Source organism: Megachile rotundata, chromosome 10, assembly GCF_050947335.1.
Source record: "Megachile rotundata isolate GNS110a chromosome 10, iyMegRotu1, whole genome shotgun sequence".
NCBI lineage: Eukaryota > Metazoa > Arthropoda > Insecta > Hymenoptera > Megachilidae > Megachile > Megachile rotundata.
In genome coordinates, this window is record NC_134992.1 from 10,457,491 (window position 1) to 10,478,691 (window position 21,201).

Consider the following 21,201-nt stretch of genomic DNA (forward strand, 5'->3'; position numbering starts at 1 on the left):
TCGCAAGACTATGATACTAGGATATAAGACATCAAAGTACTATAAAATAAGTTTTAAAAAATTTCAAGAAGGTTTAAGGACTATAACCTTCTTAAACCTTCTTGAAACTTTTTAAGCTTCCTTAAAAATTGTTCTGATATGATATTTTCTTCGACTCTTTTCTTTTAAAGTACATAGATTCATTCCATCTTCCCTCCACCTTCCAGTAAAAAGATCGTCACCGTTTATCGAATAAAATTTCTGAATCAAACATCGAATTTCATAGCCCTGGGTCCTCAAGAACCTTAATTCGTACCTGTACCGACTCCTCAGAAGCGTATTTCGAAGTATCACAAGCAAAAATCGTTCAACGACCACGATTTAAGGGTGCCGTTAATGAAATTGCACCTTGAGGTTCCAACAAGGCAGAATTATGCATCGAACGAGTATTTTTGAGAAATCTTTAGAATAATGGGTTCTTGGAGTAAGTTTATGAGATGGGTTTAAGAATGTTGGGTTAGGAAAAGTAAATACTGGTATTTTTGGTAATTGTTGTGGGGTGAAGTGTAATTAAAGGGGAGAATTTTAGGAACTACTGTAGTGTAAATAAATAGGGAGAGTTTATAACCTGTATGCGATAAATTATGTAAAGGTTCTTGCTGATGTTAGACATGTGAAAAGTTATTTTACGTTTATAATTATATTAGAAATTTTAGAATTTTTATAGTTAGATATTATAGTTTGAAATTTTGAAGTTAGCAATTTTGAAATTTTGAAATTATCAAGTCTGAAATTTTGAAGTTGTCAAGCTTGAAATTTTGAAATTATCAAGTTTGAAATTTTGAAGTTGTCAGGCTTGAAATGTTGAAATTATCAAGTTTGAAATATTGAAGTTATCAAGCTTGAAATTTTAAAATTATCAAATTTAAAATATTGAAATTATCAAGCTTGAAATTTTGAAATTATCAAGTTTGAAATATTGAAATTTTGAAGTTGTCAAGCTTGAAATTTTGAAATTATCAAGCTTGAAATTTTGAAATTATCAAATTTGAAGTATTGAAATTATCAAGCTTGAAATTTTGAAATTATCAAGTTTAAAATATTGAAATTATCAAGTTTGAAATATTGAAATTTTGAAGTTGTCAAGCTTGAAATTTTGAAATTATCAAGTTTGAAATTTTGAAATTATCAAGTTTGAAATTTTGAAATTATCAAGCTCGAAATTTGGAAGTTACCAAGTTTGAAATTTTGTGAAAATACAAATGTACACTTGAGAACCAACATTTTCAAATTTGTGAACTGAGTTCTCAAATTCCTAAATTTCTAAATATCCAAATTTGCTTTCACATGTTTAACCAGTACCTACAGAACTTGTAAGATCAAAAGCAGATACTATGTACCATACGAAGAATCCATAATATTCCTCAAACTCAAGATGATTGATCGACATCCATTGAAACCAGACATTGATCGTTTCGTAACGATACGTCTGACCAGTAACGTACACTAACTACTTGCAACTACAAGGTGTTCCATTTCACGCGTTCCGTTTATTATTATTCCATTTATCTACAAACTTATTCATAGTAAAATCTTTCAAATGTTAACAGAACCAAAAAAAAAACCTTTAACTCTGCAACTGTAATGTACATCGTACAATATACAATTTGTACATTAAGTCACCCTCGACGTCCCTTAACCTCAAATTAAAAAATCGTACCCAATTTTCTTAATATTCTTTGCTCTGCAACTATAATGTACATCGTGTAATATACAATTTGTACGTTAAACCACCCTCGACGTCACTTAATCTCAAATTAAAAAATCGTACCAAATTTTCTAAATATTCTTTGCTCTGCAACTGTAATGTACATCGTACAATATACAATTTGTACATTAAGTCACCCTCGACGTCACTTAACCTCAAATTAAAAAATCGTACCCAATTTTCTAAATATTCTTTGCTCTGCAACTATAATGTACATCGTGCAATATACAATTTGTACATTAAATCACCCTCGACGTCCCTTAACCTCAAATTAAAAAATCGTACCAAATTTTCTAAATATTGCAAGAAATATGACTTTGTACAATAAATATAAAATTGATCTCGTATAAGTATAAAACCGTACCAAATTTTCTAAATATTCTTTGCAAGAAATATAACTTTATATAATAAATATAACACTGATCTTGTATAAGTATAAAATCGTACTAAATTTTCTAAATATTCTTTGCAAGAAATAGAACTTTATACAATAAATATAAAATTGATCTCGTATAAGTATAAAATCGTACTAAATTTTCTAAATATTCTTTGCAAGAAATATAACTTTGTACAATAAATATAAAATTGATCTCGCATAAGTATATGCACGAAACATAATTTGTAATTAACGAGAGAATTATTTGTCCACTTTCGCCGCCAGTGTTCAGGAAATGTAACTTTGACAGTTCAACGATCTCGTCCGTTGACATTTTCAACTTCTATCAGTCACGCAGCGAAAAGAACGTATAAACATCGATCGGATAACGAGGCAAATATTCGAGATTTCATTAAACGCGTGTAATGGCAGCGCGAAATGTCCGCCAGATTGCGATTATAACGTAAAGTAGACATTTAAAGCGACCAGGATTTCGCGCGACAAAAAACAAACGAGTTAATTAATACAGGAAGTGTCGCGGACTTCGTTAATGGAACCTGACTGATTTTTACGTAACTTACAACGTCCTTATCTAGACGGCTTTCTAAACGACGAATCGATTCGCTGAACTTTTGAGATGTGCTATCTGAGAGGGTAGAAGAATCATGACGGAATGCGAGGTTTCAGATCGTCTGTGTGATAGGAAATGTTGCAGGTGAACTGAGAACTTTTATACTTAATGCTGTTCATGATTACTTTTTTTTAGTATGTGGTTCATTTTAAGTTAGGTGGTCTTCAAAACTTTCATGTGAAATGGGGTGCATTGTTGTAGAATAGGATTAAAATTCAATTTTTTGGAGTTAGTAAATTTGGAAATTCTTTATTTTTCAATTTAGGAATTTAGATACTTACTGTTGGAAAAAGTAGATTTTTAAATTTGGAAACTCTGAAATTTGGAACGCTAGAGGCTAGAATATAGAAATACTAAATTTTCAAATTTAGAAATTAAGTGTTTTCTAAATTCAGAAATTTTCAGTTCTCAAATATAAAAATTTAGAAATTAGAAATTCTTTAATATAAAAGTGTGAAAATTCCAAACTTAAAAGTATCAAACCATCACCTTCTGAAACATCCATCTACCATATTCTAAAATTTCCTAATTTCCTAAATATAGTCAAAATGTACAAATATAGACATCATTTCAACGTCCCAACCCTAAAAGCTAAAAACTATCAAACTGTCATTTCCCACACACGAATGATTAATACAAAACACGATTGGTCCAAGGTGTCATATTACAAATTTAATACCAGTAGCAAACTCGCTTGAAAAATTCCTGATTGAAATTTGATATACATTCCATTTCAGCAATAAACCTAGTAATCATTATATAATTATAGAATTATGCTGTTACTAATAGCCAAGATAACAGACACGTTTGTACTTTTAACACGTCTGAATTTTACAAAACCACACATGGATATATAACACAAGTTGCAATTATTCGTTATAATTAAAATTTTAACTTCATTTCTGAATTTATCAGTTCGTAGACATTACATAACATTTCCTCGTATTTATTAGTGCAATTAAACGAGTCTTCTGTTCCAACTAGGAAATAAACCTAATAACGTTTATCAGAATATTATTTATGAAAACACGTATAGACTCGTTTCGTACAAAAATACACGCATGATAACATTTACTGGCTTTCGTGTTAACACCCCTTTCAGGAAGCTTTTCGACAAATGCCACTTGCAACATTTATTACTTTGTAGTGCATATTTTTAGAGTTGTGTCTATTACATTTTGTTTGTACGATGTCAACAAGTTGGCTCGCGACACACAAGAAGAATAGTAAAGACAGTAGCAAGAACAGTGACTATGACAATGGCTACAAAAAGGACTATAAAATTACTACAAAATTATTATAAAAATGTCTATGAAAATGACTATGAAAATGACTATGAAAATGACTATGAAAATGACTATGAAAATGACTATGAAAATGACTATGAAAATGACTATGAAAATGACTATGAAAATGACTATGAAAATGACTTTAAAATGACTATAAAAATGACTATAAAAATGACTATAAAAATGACTATAAAAATGACATTTGACCCTGACTATAACAATGACAATAGTAATAAGCAATAGAATATATAAATTTGGCTATTAGCAATGACAATAACAGTGATTATATCAATGACTACAACGGTGGCTACAACAATGACTGTTAACAATGACTGTAACAGTGATAATAGAAATAGCAATTGAATATATAAATTGGGCTCTTAACAGAGACTCTAACAGTGACTATAACAATGACTATTAACATTGACTATTGACAGTGACTATAACAATGATTATTAACAATGACAATAACAGTGACAATAACAATGGCTATGAACAATGACAATAACAGTGACTATAACAATGACTATTAACAATGACAATAACAGTGACTATAATAATGACTATGAACAATGACAATAACAGTGACTATAACAATGACTATGAACAATGATAATAACAGTGACTATAAAAATGACTATAACAGTGAATCTTAACAATGACAATAACAATGACTATAACAGTGATTATAACAGTGGCTATAACAATGACTATTAACAGTGACAATAACAGTGACTATAACAATGCCTATTAATAATGACAATAACAGTAACTATAACAATGCCTATTAACATTGACAATAATAGTAACTATAACAGTGACTATAGCAATGACTATGACGATGACAATAGTAATAGCAATAGAATATATAAATTGGGCTGTTAACAGTAACTATAACAATGACTATAGCAATGACTATGACGATGACAATAGTAATAGCAATAGAATATACAATTTGGGCTGTTAACAGTAACTATAACAATGGCTATTAACAATGACCATAACAGTGACTATAACAATGACTACAACAATAGCTATAAAATATGTAAATTTAAGAATACTAATATCTCCTTTAGAAAATTGTATCTCTTCTAAACACGTCAGTTTCACCAACTCCGTTGACATCAGTACCTCAACTTTTTCTTTCTCGTGTCAACCAGTGCTGTCGATTAACCTCGTTATAGCTGTATGAAGCATCCGTTATGGTCTCAAGCACGAATCTGGCATGGAAAAATGGTCGACGAGCCGGTCGTGAAACTATCTCTTATTTGCGAACCATGGTAGGACTTCGTTAAAATAGCCGGCGTAGAGGTGAAACTCCGTTAGCCCCATGGTGGTCGATCGGGTTCCAAGCGCGAAAGAAAAATCCGTATAACTGCCATCGTAGACCGGAGAAAAAAAAGAAATGGAGGCGAAGCGCGTACACAAGAAACGGAGATCCGCGTTTTCCACGCCCGAGGTTCTGCTGAAACGGGCAAATTCGATCGTTACGGGTACGCCTCGGGCAACGCTACGCACCGATGAAAGCGTTTTCATTAAATTCGATCGGATTCATCGGATGCCATCGGACGCGTTTCTTGGGCGTCGTCCTCGAAACGTTTCTTGCTTAGACCATTAATCGACGCGATACGAATTAATCTTGTCTTTACCTAAACCTGTTAATCAACTTCTTGCGCCCTGCACGCGTGCTGATAACGGATGAATAGAAATCACTTTTGCTCGAGGAAAATGCTCGAGAAACTTTATACATTTCTTTATAATCTTTTTCAAATTTTACATGTTCGACAATATTTCATAATTTCTTCAAAGGTAACAATTTTTCATTTCTATGAAAGCAATCATGTACGATACACAATGAGTTCATACAAAATCCTTACAGATGTCATTTTCCAAAATTTTCTGTTAAAAATATTCCTACGAATAAATAGCCCATAATATAAAAGAACAGACATGTATCATCAGTGCTCAAATGAAAACCTCGATCATCCTTCTTACACAAAAAAAAATAATAAAATTTTGTGACCATAAATAAAAAATAAAATTGGTCAACCCAAGTTCTCGAACGACGTCGTTTCACACGATGGGTCTTTTACCTGATCAAGATGATCGAGATAGTTAGCGGTGACATTGCAGTGAAACTTTCAACGACTCTAGTTTCCATCGGGGAAAAAAGATCGGGGGTAATGGAGATCAGTGTTTTCCACGCCCGAGGTTCTGTTCGCCGAGTGAATTATTCGTGCCAGAAACGACGATTCATGTCCAGGTGATATCTCTTCTGGTTGCGTGCACCTCGGTACGCGTGGTAGGTCGTGTTGCACGATTAGCGAACCGTTTCGATAAAATCTAATCCGCAGCTCGGTTTTGCTAAGTTCGACGTGTTTCGTGATATTTAACGAAGTAAGTTGTGGCGCCTCGCGCTTGACACGCGCATTAAGCGAATTATCGTAAGTGGCAATAAAGACCTTTTTGCACAGCCTTTCACTTCGAGTTATATCTCTGCGGATCGTCGAGTGAACTACCGCTCGGAGAGATCGTAGGTCATAGTCCCAGAACTTGAAATTATCGTGGGGATCCTTTGAAACGTTTATTGACCCCTTGCGCAACGATGAGTTTCGTATTCGATTCGTTTTGCATAGATGAAGGGCGAAGACACTGGATATTGAGGTGAATGGAGATACGAACAAACTTGTTAAAGTTGGAAATTAAAAATTATCATTCACGCTCAATGGTGCGTGTACGCAGCATACATCAATTAATCAAACCTGAACGATAAATTATTTTCTGATAAAACTGATTTCGTAAAACATAAAGTTACATAAAGCACCACAGGTTGCCTATAAATCTTGCTCAGCCTTCAATAACCGATAAAAGAGTGGTCCAAATTCTTACAAGAAAAAGAGTTATATACAAAATCGGAGTTTAAAAAAATCGCGGGAAGACGTTTTCTATTCCTGCATAAACAACAACAGAAAATATCGGTCAGTCACACTGCTTCGGAATGCAATCATCGCGAGAACCAGAAACACGTCGTCCTCGAGCTCACCCCCGGAAGAGTCTAATTGAAAGAATTCACCCTATCCTACCAGTTTAAAAACAACCCCCACCACGTTCCGTATCTCTTTCTCCCTCTATCGGTCCTTAGAAAAACGGTAGTAGGGATAGGAGGGAATCGCGACACGTAAACGTCCCCAGGTCCCCGGAGTCACGCACTTACGCACCTACGGAAAGAGGTGGTAAGAGACATAGAAAAGAGAGGGAGGTGGAAGGAGAAACGTGGAAAGAGAGAGAGAGACAACGACGTACACCTATGCGAGCGAACGAAGCTACTAGTGGTCTACGGTTGACACACGGGGGTAAAACCCGTAGACGCAGCGCGCGTGTACGCAGGCGCGCGAGTGTGTGTGCGTGTGTACGCAGGCGCTCGTTCGTGTCCGTGTACGCGCAGGCGCGAGTGTGTGCGTGTCAGTTAAGAGAGTAGCGCGTATGGCGGCGGTCGGGTCCGCCGAAGTGCGAGCGAGAGGAGGCGAAGTTAGACGAACGGGTGGGGACCGAGAGGCGGGCCCCGGCACACGTAGATCGCGCGCGCGAGCTCGTGCGCACGCACACGAACGGGGCCCACCGTGTCTGGTCTACGGGTAAAGCTCACACTTACCTGACAAGATGTAAGTTCAGAAACTGGAAGGTGCCACTTCTGCACAGTCCAATACAAGACACCGAACCGGAAAGTTCGTCCCGAAAATTAGTCGGCGTGCGGCGATAGTCGGCACGCTCGTCGTCGACGGTCCCAGGATCAGGACAGCGCGCGGAGGTGGTGGTCCTTCGAGGAAAACAAGAGAGAACGAGGTGTAGCGAGTCTGTTAGGAGAAGGGTGAAGAAGCTGGAGGTGGAGGAAGGTGGTGGAGGTGGTAGTGGCGGAGGAGGTGGAGGATGAGAGAGACGCAGGAGGCGGCGGTGAAGGCGGAGGCACGATAACGAAATAAGCGGAGATACGTGAAAACGTATCGGGACACGGAGAGTGACTGCGAGGAGGAAGAAAACGCGTCGTCGGTCGACCTCCAAACAGTGGACGAAGAAAAAGTAAATATACAGTACCTTCGCTTTTTGTTCGACGTGCTCGAAGGGCCGTGCCGTTCGCTGACCGCGGGAAACGTTCGAGCGCCGGGACCGAGTCGCGCGCTTTTTCGATATGCCCGTTCGATAATCGCGTCGATACCGCCAGTGACTCCGCGATATTCATCGAGCGTCGATCACGAACGTCACCGGTGATCTCGAGTTTACGATGGTGCTCCGACGCGCGCCCGATCCGCCGACGACCGGGACCACGATGAAGACAACGAAGATCCTCGAGAGGCATCGTATACGTATCGGATGATTATCATATTAATGAACGCGCGACGCAACCACTGGACAGGCCAGTTCGATTAGTCGACGAGGCGGAGCTCCGTCGAGCACGAGCTCGAAATTCCCGCTCGATCGATATTGTGACTTTTCCGACCGAAAAGGAGGAACAGTGCGTGATAGTGTCCGAGAAACAGTGACCAAAGTGCCAGACGAAAAGTGTACTTACAAAAAGACCAGAAGGACGGTGTGTGTGTGCAAATTCGAAACTGCGACCAGTCGAACATTCCTGTGTGCGAGGAGCATGTGCCTGGATAAACGATCTCGATATCGATCTACAAGCACGTCTCATCGGATCGATATCTTCGCTCGCTGACATCGTTCGTTCGGGAAAGTGAACCGTGAGTCCTTTAAAATTTCATTGAAAAAGCTCTTTAATTTCACGACTTAACCTATAATTCGATCTCGCAAATCTGTCTATTTTAAACAATTTACCGTGAGTGAAATATCGTAAACGTACCTTGTCGTATCGTCCTACGAGAAATATCCTAAGATATTTTCCAGTAGTTGAATATTTCTCGAACGTCATCGAAATTTGTCGAAACGTGTCACTCGACGCTGTGCGACCGTGCGAAATATTTTCGACGTTTCGTGCAGCGAGATACACTCCGCAAAAACACAGGAAAACTCTTTTCACTGAGCGAAATCTACGTGACAGTTTTAACAAAACTATTCCTGTTTCTTCCAAATTTCGTGGCGCGGAATACAGACGTGACTCGTAAGCGTCGTGACGGATGCGCGGGATTTACGCGTCCAATCGCGCAGAATCATCGATCACGTGACTTTTTCCCGTTTCGCGGGAATCGCGAAGCAATTTGAAAGCGGGCGTCGAAATTTACGCTCGGTACGGCGTCGAACGCGTGTTTACCCGTTCGTGGAATCTAGCGATTCCAAAGAGACCCGTTTCCTTCGATGAATTCCCTTTCCATGTTCATGTATTATTGATTGACGCTCGTATGGTTAACGGAGCTGTTCGGACTCGTCAGATTTTTATGGTACTCGAGTGTCGCGTGTACACGCTTTCCCACGATGATCTCTCGAAACCACCAACGTAGCAAAACTATCTTCCTCGAGAAAAATGTTGTAGATACCGACCATGACGTAAGTGGATTTCCGTTCAACATCGAATCGTTTATCACTGTCGTTATCGTTTCCCGCGGCTCAAATTTGAATATTTTATTCCGTCGTTATGCAAACTTCAGAAAAATTAGCTTCCTTTGCATATTTCTTACGTTGCAATTCACGTGCTCTATAGATTTTTGTTAATTGAGACGCTTGTGTAAAAGTGTTAGTGTTAACTCGGCTAACATTACCTGCATATGTGTACTTAATTTGAAATTAAAAATGAAGTTAACAAATAAACGAAACATAAATTAGTACACACATTTATTCTTTATTACACGTTTATCAATGGTGATTTCAAGGAATGTACTTTAACAAGATGTGTATTTTAATGAAAAAGTAAAGCGGTCATCGGTTTTTAAATTCGATAGTGTTAAAAATTAAATTTAAATTCTATCAAAGATTGTGATTTTGTTGAAAGTGATTTTGATAAAATATTAAATGAATGAATGTGATGGATTTTCGTCTTAGCGAAATTTTTCAGAGATATTTTATTAGACAGCACATGTTTGGCCAAAGGCGAAACGTACGAAGTATTTTGAAGGTCCGCAAAACGATGACCCCAGCTTACGTAGAGTCCGCACAAAACGGAAAGCCCGAAACGGGGGTCTGAATTTCCCATGGGTAGCGCCTAATTATGTCCATGGGACACTCGTTCCATTATGGTATACGCATTGAGCATTTGCTAGTTACCCTTTTATGCTAAGTGAGAGGAGAGCCAGTGGATGACCCTCGGAATGGGTGACCGCTCCTGGACGGTCTGGCCTGCTGGACACTTTCCTGACCATCCTTGTACCCACGAAGACCCGCAGGTTCTCCTTCTTTATATAGGGTGTCTTCTAAACGTCTCTAACACGTCGACACACCTGGTGACGACTGAAATTGATATCGACATTAATCGTTCATTTAGGATATTTGAAGGGTAGCTCGTTAGCTTCGTGTGGATTTATTCAGGCACTGAGATGAAGTCTATAATTCTACACTGTGAGAGTGCTATAATTATAGGTTATTTTTTATAGAATTATTGAGGAGTGATTTTTAGAACATTGTTTGCTTTTGCAGATTATTTGTGAAGTGTTGTAGTGAAAATAGCTAATGTAGTAAAATGGCTAAATAGTTAAGAATAGCAACATTAAAGTAAAACAGATAAATTTATATAGTCATAGTGAAATACCAATGGACTTGTTTAATGGAACTGTCGTTTAATAATGTAACATATACCAGTGAAAGATCAATATAATAAGAGTGATAAAATACACAGTGAAACAGTGAAATAGTGGAACAGTATAATAAAGGTAGGACTGTAAAATAGTGCTTATTCTAAAATCATAAATTATTATTGTAATATAAGAGAATAGAATAGTAAAGCAATAAAAAGGTAAAGCATCAAAGTAGTTAGAAAATAGTACAAGGGTAAGAGTGGTGAAATAACATAATAAAAAGGCCAATACTAGAATAGTGAAACACTGAACAGTACAAAGTGATAAAATAATATAAGAGCAAAAGTAAAGAGGTGACATAGTGACAGTGAACTAGAGAAGTCAACCACGAAACAATAAACCCAATAATTAATAATAAAATATCCCTCAAAATTACCCCATAAGAAGTTGTAACAAAGAATACTCTTATCTTCTCGAAGTCCTCGTCGAACGCTCCTCGTTCCAAACGATTTACAGTACAGACGATGACGTGCGTTCCTCCAGTGCAATTAAACCGATTACGAAAACGCGTAGCGGTATTTCGCAAAAGCGGAGACTTTAACGAGCGGGTAATGGGCCACCCTGTATGCAGGTAGACGCGCGAGGAACCCACGAAGCGGGTAAACGTCCGTTGAGGCATGGGCGATAAAAAAAGAATGAGCGGCAGAATAAATCGTTGATTTCGCTGCGGGGACACGTACGACGCGGCCCGATCGAGTACGCCGGTTAAAAGGTCCCCGCTGCGGTGTCGAACGATCATAAACAGCCACCGTTTAATCGACAATTAGCCTGAAAAGGGTGATCAGCGTCGTTCGAACCGCAGGATAATCGGCTGCAACGGGACGATGCACGCCGCAACGTGAACGCTTGATGGAGCTATAAACCCGTATTAAGATTAACCGTTGCTCGCGAATTGCGTAAGGGCAAATTAGAGTTACTAGACAACGGATACACCTAGTTTTATCTAAGTGACATGATCAACGGGATCTTGCTTTTATGATGGGTTCTTCGTGTTTCGTGTTTACTTCTAATTATTTCTGATTTGATGGTGTTTTATGGACTCTCACGATTTTCGAAGTAAGAGGGACAGTTAGGGGTTTCTGAGGAAGGGTGGTTTTAGGGGTGGTTTTAAGGTATGTGAGACATTTTAAGAAATGTCTGTAAACCTAGTGTTAAGTAAGAAGGAAAGTTAGGTTCTGAGGTAGGAGTGATTTTAGGGGTAGTTCTGTGTGCAAGAGTTTGGTGCAGTTCTTCAGCAGTGAAACTATAATAGAAAAGATCTAATGACTCTTCTACAAGTTTTTCATTTTAACTTGCAAAATTTATTGAGAGTACTTCTTTAGAATCTTTGTTAACCTTCATGAAGGTATATTACTGTGTATGTTAATTTTTTAACTTCATTTTTAATTTCAGAGCAAATGTGTATTGCATACAGGTAGCAAACACTTTGCTACATAAAAAAAAATAAAAATTTCTCCATTTAAAAAAGTGCACACCCCCTTGAAAAAAATATCAGAAAACTTGGTTAAGAAACTAGAAACAACTCCTCAAGAGAACTAGAAATTTTCCACGTACTTGAAACTTCCCTTAAAAATACCAAACATTTCTGCAACTCTGATAGAAAGAATGTTGCAATAATTGCAACTTAATCGCGCAGACTATCGAAAAGATTTCTCAGCCCCAGTAAAGTGAAGCAACCAGTTGGCGGAATTTTCTCAGAGTATCTAACGATTTCCTAAATGTTATCTTCCCCGATTGCCCGCGAACAGGCCACGTAAATTGAAACGTACGTACATAGACACAGGCACAATAATTGGTAGGAGACATCGGTAACAGGCTCGAAACTCTTGTTATCGCTCGTTTAAGATGCTCATGTCCGAGCGCAGCGGCGATAAAGGGAAAATACAGCAATTAACGTGGAGGGAGTTACGTCGGTTTATCAGCGAAGAAAACGAAACGGCAAAAGGGCTAAGCGAACGTGTAAATTGTATTAGCGCGTGTTTTATAGCCGGCTAATTAAACGGGTTCACTACCGGATGAAACGCGCTTGAAATACGACAATGAGGGACAAGATTATGCAAAGGGTGGAAAGCGACAAACCTGTTCTTCGAGTGAAAACGCGCCTCTTCGTGCCATTCGAATTTCGTGGAATCGCGTGATTGTTCGCGAAAATTAGTATGTGGAAAATGAATGAAGGAATCACGCGATAGAATATTAACCGAGGATTAACGGATATACGCGTTTAAGTTGTTAGAACAGTCGTACCGGAGAATCGCAGGAAGGGTTGCCCGGTTTAACCCCTTTGAACAACTGTGCGTCACGCGATTCGACCTACAGCAGACTGTGCGATTGCAAACCTGATTTCTTTAGGGAAAATGTGGTAACAAAGAGATGTTAGAATTACAGCTGCTTTTAGGGATTTTTGGGGGGAGGTTTGGGAATTTTTGGAGGTGAGATTTGGAGGGGGAAGGGAGTTTGGAAATTTTGGGATGGGGATATTTAGGGTGTTGGAGAGTTAGAGGTGGGAAGGTTTAGGTGTAGAAATTTGGGAGTTTGGAAATTTTAGGAGGGGGATATTTAAGGTATTAGGGAGGCAGAGATGGAAAAATTTAGGGGTGAGGGAATTTGAGAATTTAGAGAAGGAAAAATTTGGAGATAGGGAAATTTGGGAGTTTGGAAATTTTGGGATGGGGGTATTTAAGGTATTGGGGAGGCAGAGGTGGAAAAATTTAGGGGTAGGGAAATTTGGGAATTTGGGAATTTAGAGATGGAAAAATTTGGAGATAGGGAAATTTGGGAGTTTGGAAATTTTAGGATGGGGATATTTAGGGTATTGGGGAGTTAGAGATGGGAAGATTTAGAGGTAGGGAAATTAGGGAGTTTGGAAATATCAGGATGGGGGTATTTAAGGTATTGGGGAGTTAGAGATGGAAAAATTTAGGGGTAGGGAAATTTGGGAATTTGGGAACTTGAAGAAGGTAAAATTTGGAGATAGGGAAATTTGAGAGTTTGGAAATTTTAGGATGGGGATAGTTAGGGTATTGGGGAGTTAGAGATGGGAAGATTTAGAGGTAGGGAAATTAGGGAGTTTGGAAATATCAGGATGGGGATATTTAGAGTATTGGGGAGTCAGAGATGGAAAAATTTGGGAGTTTGGAAATTTTGGGATAGGGATATTTAGGGTATTGGGGAGTCAGAGATGGAAAAATTTAGGAATGAGGAAATTTGGAAATTTGGGAATATCAGGATGGGGATGGAAAAATTTAGAGATGGGGAAATTTGGGAGTTTGGAAATTTTGGGATAGGGATATTTAGGGTATTGGGGAGTCAGAGATGGAAAAATTTAAGGATGGAGAAATTTGGGAATTTGGGAATTTATAGAAGGAAAAATTTGGAGATAAGGAAATTTGGGAATTTGGAAGCATGAATATAGGGATATAGGAATTTAGGAATTTACAGAGAGAAAAATTTGGAAAGTGGTCAGAGATATTCTGTAAGTTGGAAGATTGAAAACAGGGAAATTTAGAAATGAAAAATGTTGGGGATAAGTGCATTTTGAATTCAGACACTCAGTCTACGAATTTGATAAACTTGAGTACACCGAAATTTTACAATTACAATAATCTAAAAATGTACAAAATTTGAAACTTGCCTACACAGGAACTATGAACTATATCTATTAATTCAAACGAAGCAAATGCTATAATAACTAGTCTAACCCTAATGTCACAGCATTTGCCACACTATAATAAACTAATAACGGTGTCCACAATATTTGAAAGTACTAAAGAGCCTTTAATCATCATAATTTACAGCCATATCCAAGATCTTTATTTCTCGACTTCGCTACACAAATTCCTCACACAACAAAATTAAAAGAACGCTAAAAGAATATAATAACAAATAAAATCACGGAACCAAATAAAGATTCTGTGTACAAAAGTATCCATCAAAAAATGAAGAATCGGATCGATCGAAATAATTATAATCATACGATAAAATACTATTAAAGTGCATTTTCAATGGACCGTTTAACGCGCTAAATATGCAGCTAACATTGTCCCAGTAATCATACGGTACAGTCGATGGGCATTACGATAATTACTCGACAATTACACCTAATAAGTACAATCCGGCTGAAAGTTAAACGCATAAAGATCTGTAAAAGACCTTCGATTTTACGACCACGAAATAACCATCGGCGATCTCCCGTAATGAATAATCAGAGGAGATAAAACGGAAATTACAGAGCGATTTTTAACAGCCGCGAGTTTGATTTCGATATGCAAATTAATGAGTCGTTCTTAGGTGTCGTCGATAAATTGTACTGCTGGATTTCTCGCGTCTGATTCTTTCTGGTAATTCGAACGTACGGCATTTCGAATTCAGAAATTCATATGGGGATTTGTGTATTTGGTGATTTGTGTTTTTGGGATCTTGGGCAGTTGGGGATTTGGGGATTTTTAAATTGCAAACTAGGGAGATCTAGAAATTTATTTATAAGGGAAGTTTAATATTTGGGAACTGGAGAATTTGGTCAACTGGGAAAATTAGAAACTAGGCAATTTTGGAACTAGGTGATTTACGAACTAGGGAAAATCGGAATTACGAAAATCGAGGACTTAGGGAATTTTAAAATTAGAGACTTTTGGATCTAAGGAATTTTGTAAGTAAAGAATTTTGAAATTAGGGAAGTTCAGAATTGGGGAATTTTGGTATTAGTGTTTTTTGGAACTAGCGAATTTTAGAATTAGTAAATTTTGGAACTAGGGAATTTTAGTATCAGTGAATTTTGAAACTAGTGAATTTGCGAACTAGGAAATTTTGGAACTACAGAATTTTAGAACTAGTGAAATTTGGAACTAATGAAATTTGGAATTAGTGAAATTTGGAACTAGCGAAATTTGGAACTAGTGAAATTTGGAACTAGTGAAATTTGGAACTAGTGAAATTTGGAACTAGTGAAATTTGGAACTAGTGGAATTTGGAACTAGTGAAATTTGGAATTAGTGAATTTTGGAACTAGTGAAATTTGGAACTAGTGAAATTTGGAATTAGTAAAATTTGGAATTAGTGAAATTTGGAATTAGTGAAATTTGGAACTAGCGAAATTTGGAACTAGTGAAAATTGGAATTGGTGAAATTTGGAACTAGTGAAATTTGGAATTAGTAAAATTTGGAACTAGTGAAATTTGGAATTAGTGAATTTTGGAACTAGTGAAATTTGGAATTAGTAAAATTCGGAAGTGAAATTTGGAATTAGTGAAATTTGGAACTAGTGAATTTCGGAAATAGGGAATTTTAGAACTAGTAAATATTGGAACTAGGAAATTTTAGAACCAGAGAATTTTAGAACTAGGGAATTATGGCAATAGGTAAAATTAGAAAAAGTCAAAATTCACCAAATAAAAAATTTAAATATCTGATAATTTAAACTTTGCAAACTTGATTATTTATAAGCTAGATAATTTCCGAATTTGTTAACAATTAATAATCGAATGTAAAAATTTCCCCAGGCAATCTCCCATGAAACAGCCACAAAGAACAATCAAAGAGTTCTAAAAAAAGAAGAGAATCAGTTTTTTCGCAGGCGCGCGCTCGATTTCGATATGCAAATTAACGGGTCGTTGTTGCGTGTCGTCGATAAATTGTACCGTAGAATTTCTCGCGGCCGTTCCGTTTTGTTCTCGTGAGACAGTCGGCAATTTGATTTGCGCTAATAACACGATCGTTAACCCACTGCGAGGGATTCGAGCGACGGGGTTGCCCGCGTTTCTCTTTCGCTCCGCTACATCGGCCGCCACAATGGCCAATAATGGCGAGGCGTTTCTCGCTGAATGGCAAACGCGAGGAGGGCTAAAAGAGCCGCGAGCTAAAAAGCACTCCCGTCGGGTATTGTCGTCCATTCGCTACTTACCGAGACCCGTTCCTTTTCAACTCGTGTCTCGGATTCCTCTACGAACAGATTTTGTTTCCTCGCTTGCCATTCTTTGCGGAACAACGGGACGCGCGCTCTTTACGCTTTGCGAATCCTCTCGCTCCCGTACACCACGCGGCGAAATTAACCTACAACCATTGTAATCTTCGCTTCTTTACTTTACTTCTCATATTTTATGCTACCTAATTAGAGTAATTTATCGTTTTTTCATTTTGCAATAGATCTTAAGACTTCGCACTTGAAACATGATTTACTAAACAATTTAATATAACAATTTGGAATTGAGATTTTTTAAGTGAATTTATAGGATTATGATGTGTAAGCATATTGGAATAGACAATAACAGGAATTAATAATAAAAAATTGGTTATTTTAAAGGAAGTTAGCAAACTTTTCAACTAAGGTGAATATGTGAACATGTGTATATGTGTACATGTTGATATGTGAATATGTGAATGTGTGTATATGTGTACATGTTAATATGTGAATATGTGAATACGTGGACATATGAGTGTGTATGTATGTCAATATGTGCATATGTGCATATGTGCATATGTGAGTATATGAGTATGTGGGTATGTGAGTATGTGAGTATGTGAGTATGTGAGTATGTGAGTATGTGAGTATGTGAGTATGTGTATACGTGTATATGTCAATATGCGAGTATATGAATATGTGAATATGTGAATATGTGGATATGTGAATATGTGAATATGTGAATATGTGGATATGTGAATATGTGGATATGTGAATATGTGGATATGTGAATATGTGAATATGTGGATATGTGAATATGTGAATATGTGGATATGTGAATATGTGAATATGTGAATATGTGGATATGTGAATTTTGTAAACTTATGAAGTTGCAAACTAGCAAATCCTGTAATCTTGCAAAACTATAAGCCTTACAAAACTTATGAACTCACAAAACTCGCGAAACTTGCAAAATTCTAAAAGCCTCCAAAACTTGAATAATTTGCAAACCTCGTAAAACCTGCGAAACTTGCAAAGCTCACAATCTTCCAAACGTGTAAACTTAAGAACACCCGAAGCCCATATACTCGCAAAGTCATAAACTCATAAACCCAAAATCTTCCATCCCAAAAGTCATACCTACAAGCCATAAATTCCCAAAACCGTAAATATTCTAACTAGATTGCAAGACTAAATGTTCCAAGAAGTCGACCATCGACGCACGTGGTCCTCTACCATAAAGAAGGCCATCTCGTCAAAGGACATACCTACCCGAGACGTACGAAACGCGATAATATTCACGCAATTTTCTGCGCTCGCGAACACGCCAGCAACCCAGACGAGGCAATTAGCGTGACAGTATCGCGAGCGGATGTCCCTCGCGTTTTTTCGCATCTCGTCGTTCCCTGTCGATCTCGTGATCGGGACCGTGCATTCGTTTCTTTTCTTGCCTCCTTATTTTTCTGCCGACGATTTCACGGATGATATGGTAATCCGTCGGACGATTCGCGTACGATAACGTAATGAACGCGTGCAGATACGTCTCAAGTATTTTTCTGAAACTTTTATTTCTTCTCCTCACGGTTTCTCTATCACGCGAATATTTTGACGATCGGATTCCTGCTGCGATTTATTTTACCGCGTTTTTGTCGTCTATAGACAGCCTGATATATTTCATCAAGGATTCAAAGTCCGGGATCGATGGAACTGATATTCAAATTTCTTTCTGCGTTTCAAAATATTCCCGATACCTGGATTTTAGTGGTAAGGTTTAAAAATACAGTGGATGAGGATAATTTCTTGCTGAAGTTAATTAGGAGATTTATTCATGACATTCATTTGATCGGATGATATTCGTTTTTAACATCTTCCTTAACCTGCTGCCCTACAATATCACTCTTTCATTTTTTAGTTCAATTCTAATTACCTTTCAAGGCTCACTACTTATCTTTTAACTTCCTTTACTCGTTTTCACTTTGTAGCATTTATTTGATTATTTACGGAATATTGGGGTTAAAGAGTCAAAATCTTGTCAGATGCTAAAACTAACTATTCACAGCTATAACATTAGAACAAAGAAAAAACGTATTTTGTATTCAGGGATCCTTGATAATGCAAGTCATAGCTGGACCTAAATTTCAAGTTTAAGAGACTTCAAAATTTGAGTAAGGTGTGTCACATTTGAGCTGCGAGTGTTTCTCGAATAAGGTGCGTCACTTTTCAGCTGTGAGTGCGTCATGAATTAGGTGCGTCATATTGGAGCTCTTAGTGCGTCACGAGTAAGGCTTCTCACATTTGAGCTGTGAGTGCCTATCGAGTAACGTGCGTCACGTTCGAGCTGTGAGTGCGTCATGTATTACTTGCGTCACATTGGAGCTCTGAGTGCGTCACGAGTAAGATTTGTCACATTTGAGCTGTAAGTGTCTCTCGAGTGAGGTGCGTCATGTTTAACCTGTGAGTGCGTCATGAGTTAGGTGCGTCACATTGGAGCTCTTAGTGCGTCACGAGTAAGGTTTGTCACATTTGAGCTGTAAGTGTCTCTCGAGTGAGGTGCGTCATGTTTAACCTGTGAGTGCGTCATGAGTTAGGTGCGTCACATTGGTGCTCTTAGTGCGTCACGAGTAAGGTTTGTCACATTTGAGCTGTGAGTGTCTTATAAGTAAGGTGCGTCACGATTGAGCTACGAGTGCGTCATGAGCTAGGTGCGTCACATTGGAGCTCTTAGTGCATCACGAGTAAGATTTGTTACATTTGAGCTGTGAGTGTCTCTCGAGTAAGATGCGTCACGTTTAAACTGTAAGTGCGTCATGAGTTAGGTGCGTCACATTGGAGCTCTAAGTGCGTCACGACTAAGGTTTCTCACATTTGAGCTGTGAGTATCTCTCGAGTAAGGTGCGTCACGTTTGAGCTGTGAGTGCGTCATGAGTTAGGTGCGTCACATTGGAGCTCTAAGTGCGTCACGCAGTAAAGTTTTTCACATTTGAGCTGTAAGTGCATCCTACAAAAAATGTAACCAAACAAACAATCACATAAGTATCACATGTGAAACAAAATCCATATGTATCACATATGAAAATTTTACAATTGTGTGTTGTCTCCTTTGAAACCAAAATGTCTACATCGTATCCGACGCCATTCGGTTGTAACCACGCGATCTTGTGCCCCTACCTTCGAGCACCTTTCACGAACAGAGGAGAGTAATCGTGTGGTACCTTTGGGTGCTGCGTCTCGGCTTACCTGCCGCGAAGATTCCTTGCTGTGGACGTGCGGTTATCACCTGGACGATGTCAGAGGGACGAGGGACGGAAGGATAAATCCGCGCGAGAGGAGACCGTTAGGTGGGTCAGGCTAACACGCTGGCTGTCCCGTGAAACGGCAAAAATTCCGTATCTTCTTTCGTATCGTTTCTGTGTGTTCGATGTCTCTCTTTTTATTCGCGGTCATCGCGAAAAATTGCCTTAACGAGAAACAATTTGTAACGAGAGAGTTCTTGATGAACACCCGCGTGGGAAAGCCATGTTGAAAGCTTGACGCTGCAAAATGGCGCTTTCCGCGCGGCGGCTTGTTGCCACCCGCGAAAACTGATGGAACTGTCGGCAGAGACTTACGCGGTTTCTACCGTGTTTGATGCTGTTTCTGTGAAATCTGCAGATAAAAACGGGAAACTTAATCTTCGGGGAGAAACTGTCATGTGACATTTTTCAAGTTAATCTTCGAACACTAATGTAATTTATGTTTGTGGTCAGATACGTTTGTGTATTATACAGATTTAACTCTAGACATTTAATGACCATGGTAACTTTAATATTTGAGTTTTGTTTTCAAAAATTGTTAATAAATTTTCTGACCCATGTCATTGTCTCAATAGTCTCAAAAATTTCTTTCATTTATTTTTTTTTATAAATAATCAGTTTAACTGAATTTGTAGTTCAGTGTGATATTCAACGTGTGATTAAAAAATTGACAAACAAAATATTCTGACAAGGTTGAAGTTAATTTACTAATTTTGATGAAGTAACAATGTCCTCCATTTTGTGCTACATTATTCATCAAACGTATAAGAGAATCTCTCAAAAGTTCCTTTTATTTATTTTTTTTATAAATAATCAGTTTAACTGAATTTCAGGGTGATGTTCAACATGTGACTAAAAAATTACCAAACAAAATATTCTCACAAGATTGACGTTAATTTTCTAATTTTGTAATGTCCTTCCTCGTTCCGCGTTACATTATTCATCTGACGTATAAGAGAATCCGCCAAACAAATACTTCGTTCTTTCCTTGTTTTCAAATCAAAATTCCTTAATAAATAAAACAGTAACATTGTATCTATCCAGTGTTACATTTTACCCACGTAATATCTCAGAACATTAACCGCTCTATAAATCAAGCGAATTAAAATAAAAAGGACTAGCAATCGAAGGCATCCTCAAAAGGTTAATTATAAGTACTCCCCGAAAAAGAATAAGAGATCGAATCAGAGGGAATTAATTGAGCCAAGAACAACGTGTCTGTAATAATAACA

At 37.8% G+C, this 21,201-nt stretch overlaps 2 protein-coding genes across 7 annotated transcripts in view; one reads left to right on the forward strand and one right to left on the reverse strand.

Annotated features, from left to right (window-relative positions):
• The window catches only part of LOC105662063 (uncharacterized), a 137,853-nt gene extending 128,497 nt beyond the window's left edge, over positions 1-9,356 (reverse strand). For 2 of the 4 annotated variants that reach the window (XR_013039705.1, XR_013039708.1), the window contains exons 1-2: positions 8,902-9,347; positions 7,696-8,789 (exon numbers count right to left, since the gene is read on the reverse strand). Coding sequence is in view for 1 of the 4 variants with exons in the window: in XM_012281971.2 (XP_012137361.1) it covers positions 7,696-7,860; positions 8,611-8,687 (242 nt within the window). In the remaining 3 variants the exon portion in view is untranslated. Of the gene's footprint in view, positions 1-7,695; positions 8,790-8,901 lie in introns of all 4 variants that reach the window. The other 2 variants (XM_012281971.2, XR_013039707.1) reach the window with 2 other exon arrangements.
• The window catches only part of grh (grainy head), a 226,217-nt gene that overhangs the window by 88,917 nt on the left and 116,099 nt on the right, over positions 1-21,201 (forward strand). The window lies entirely within an intron of this gene.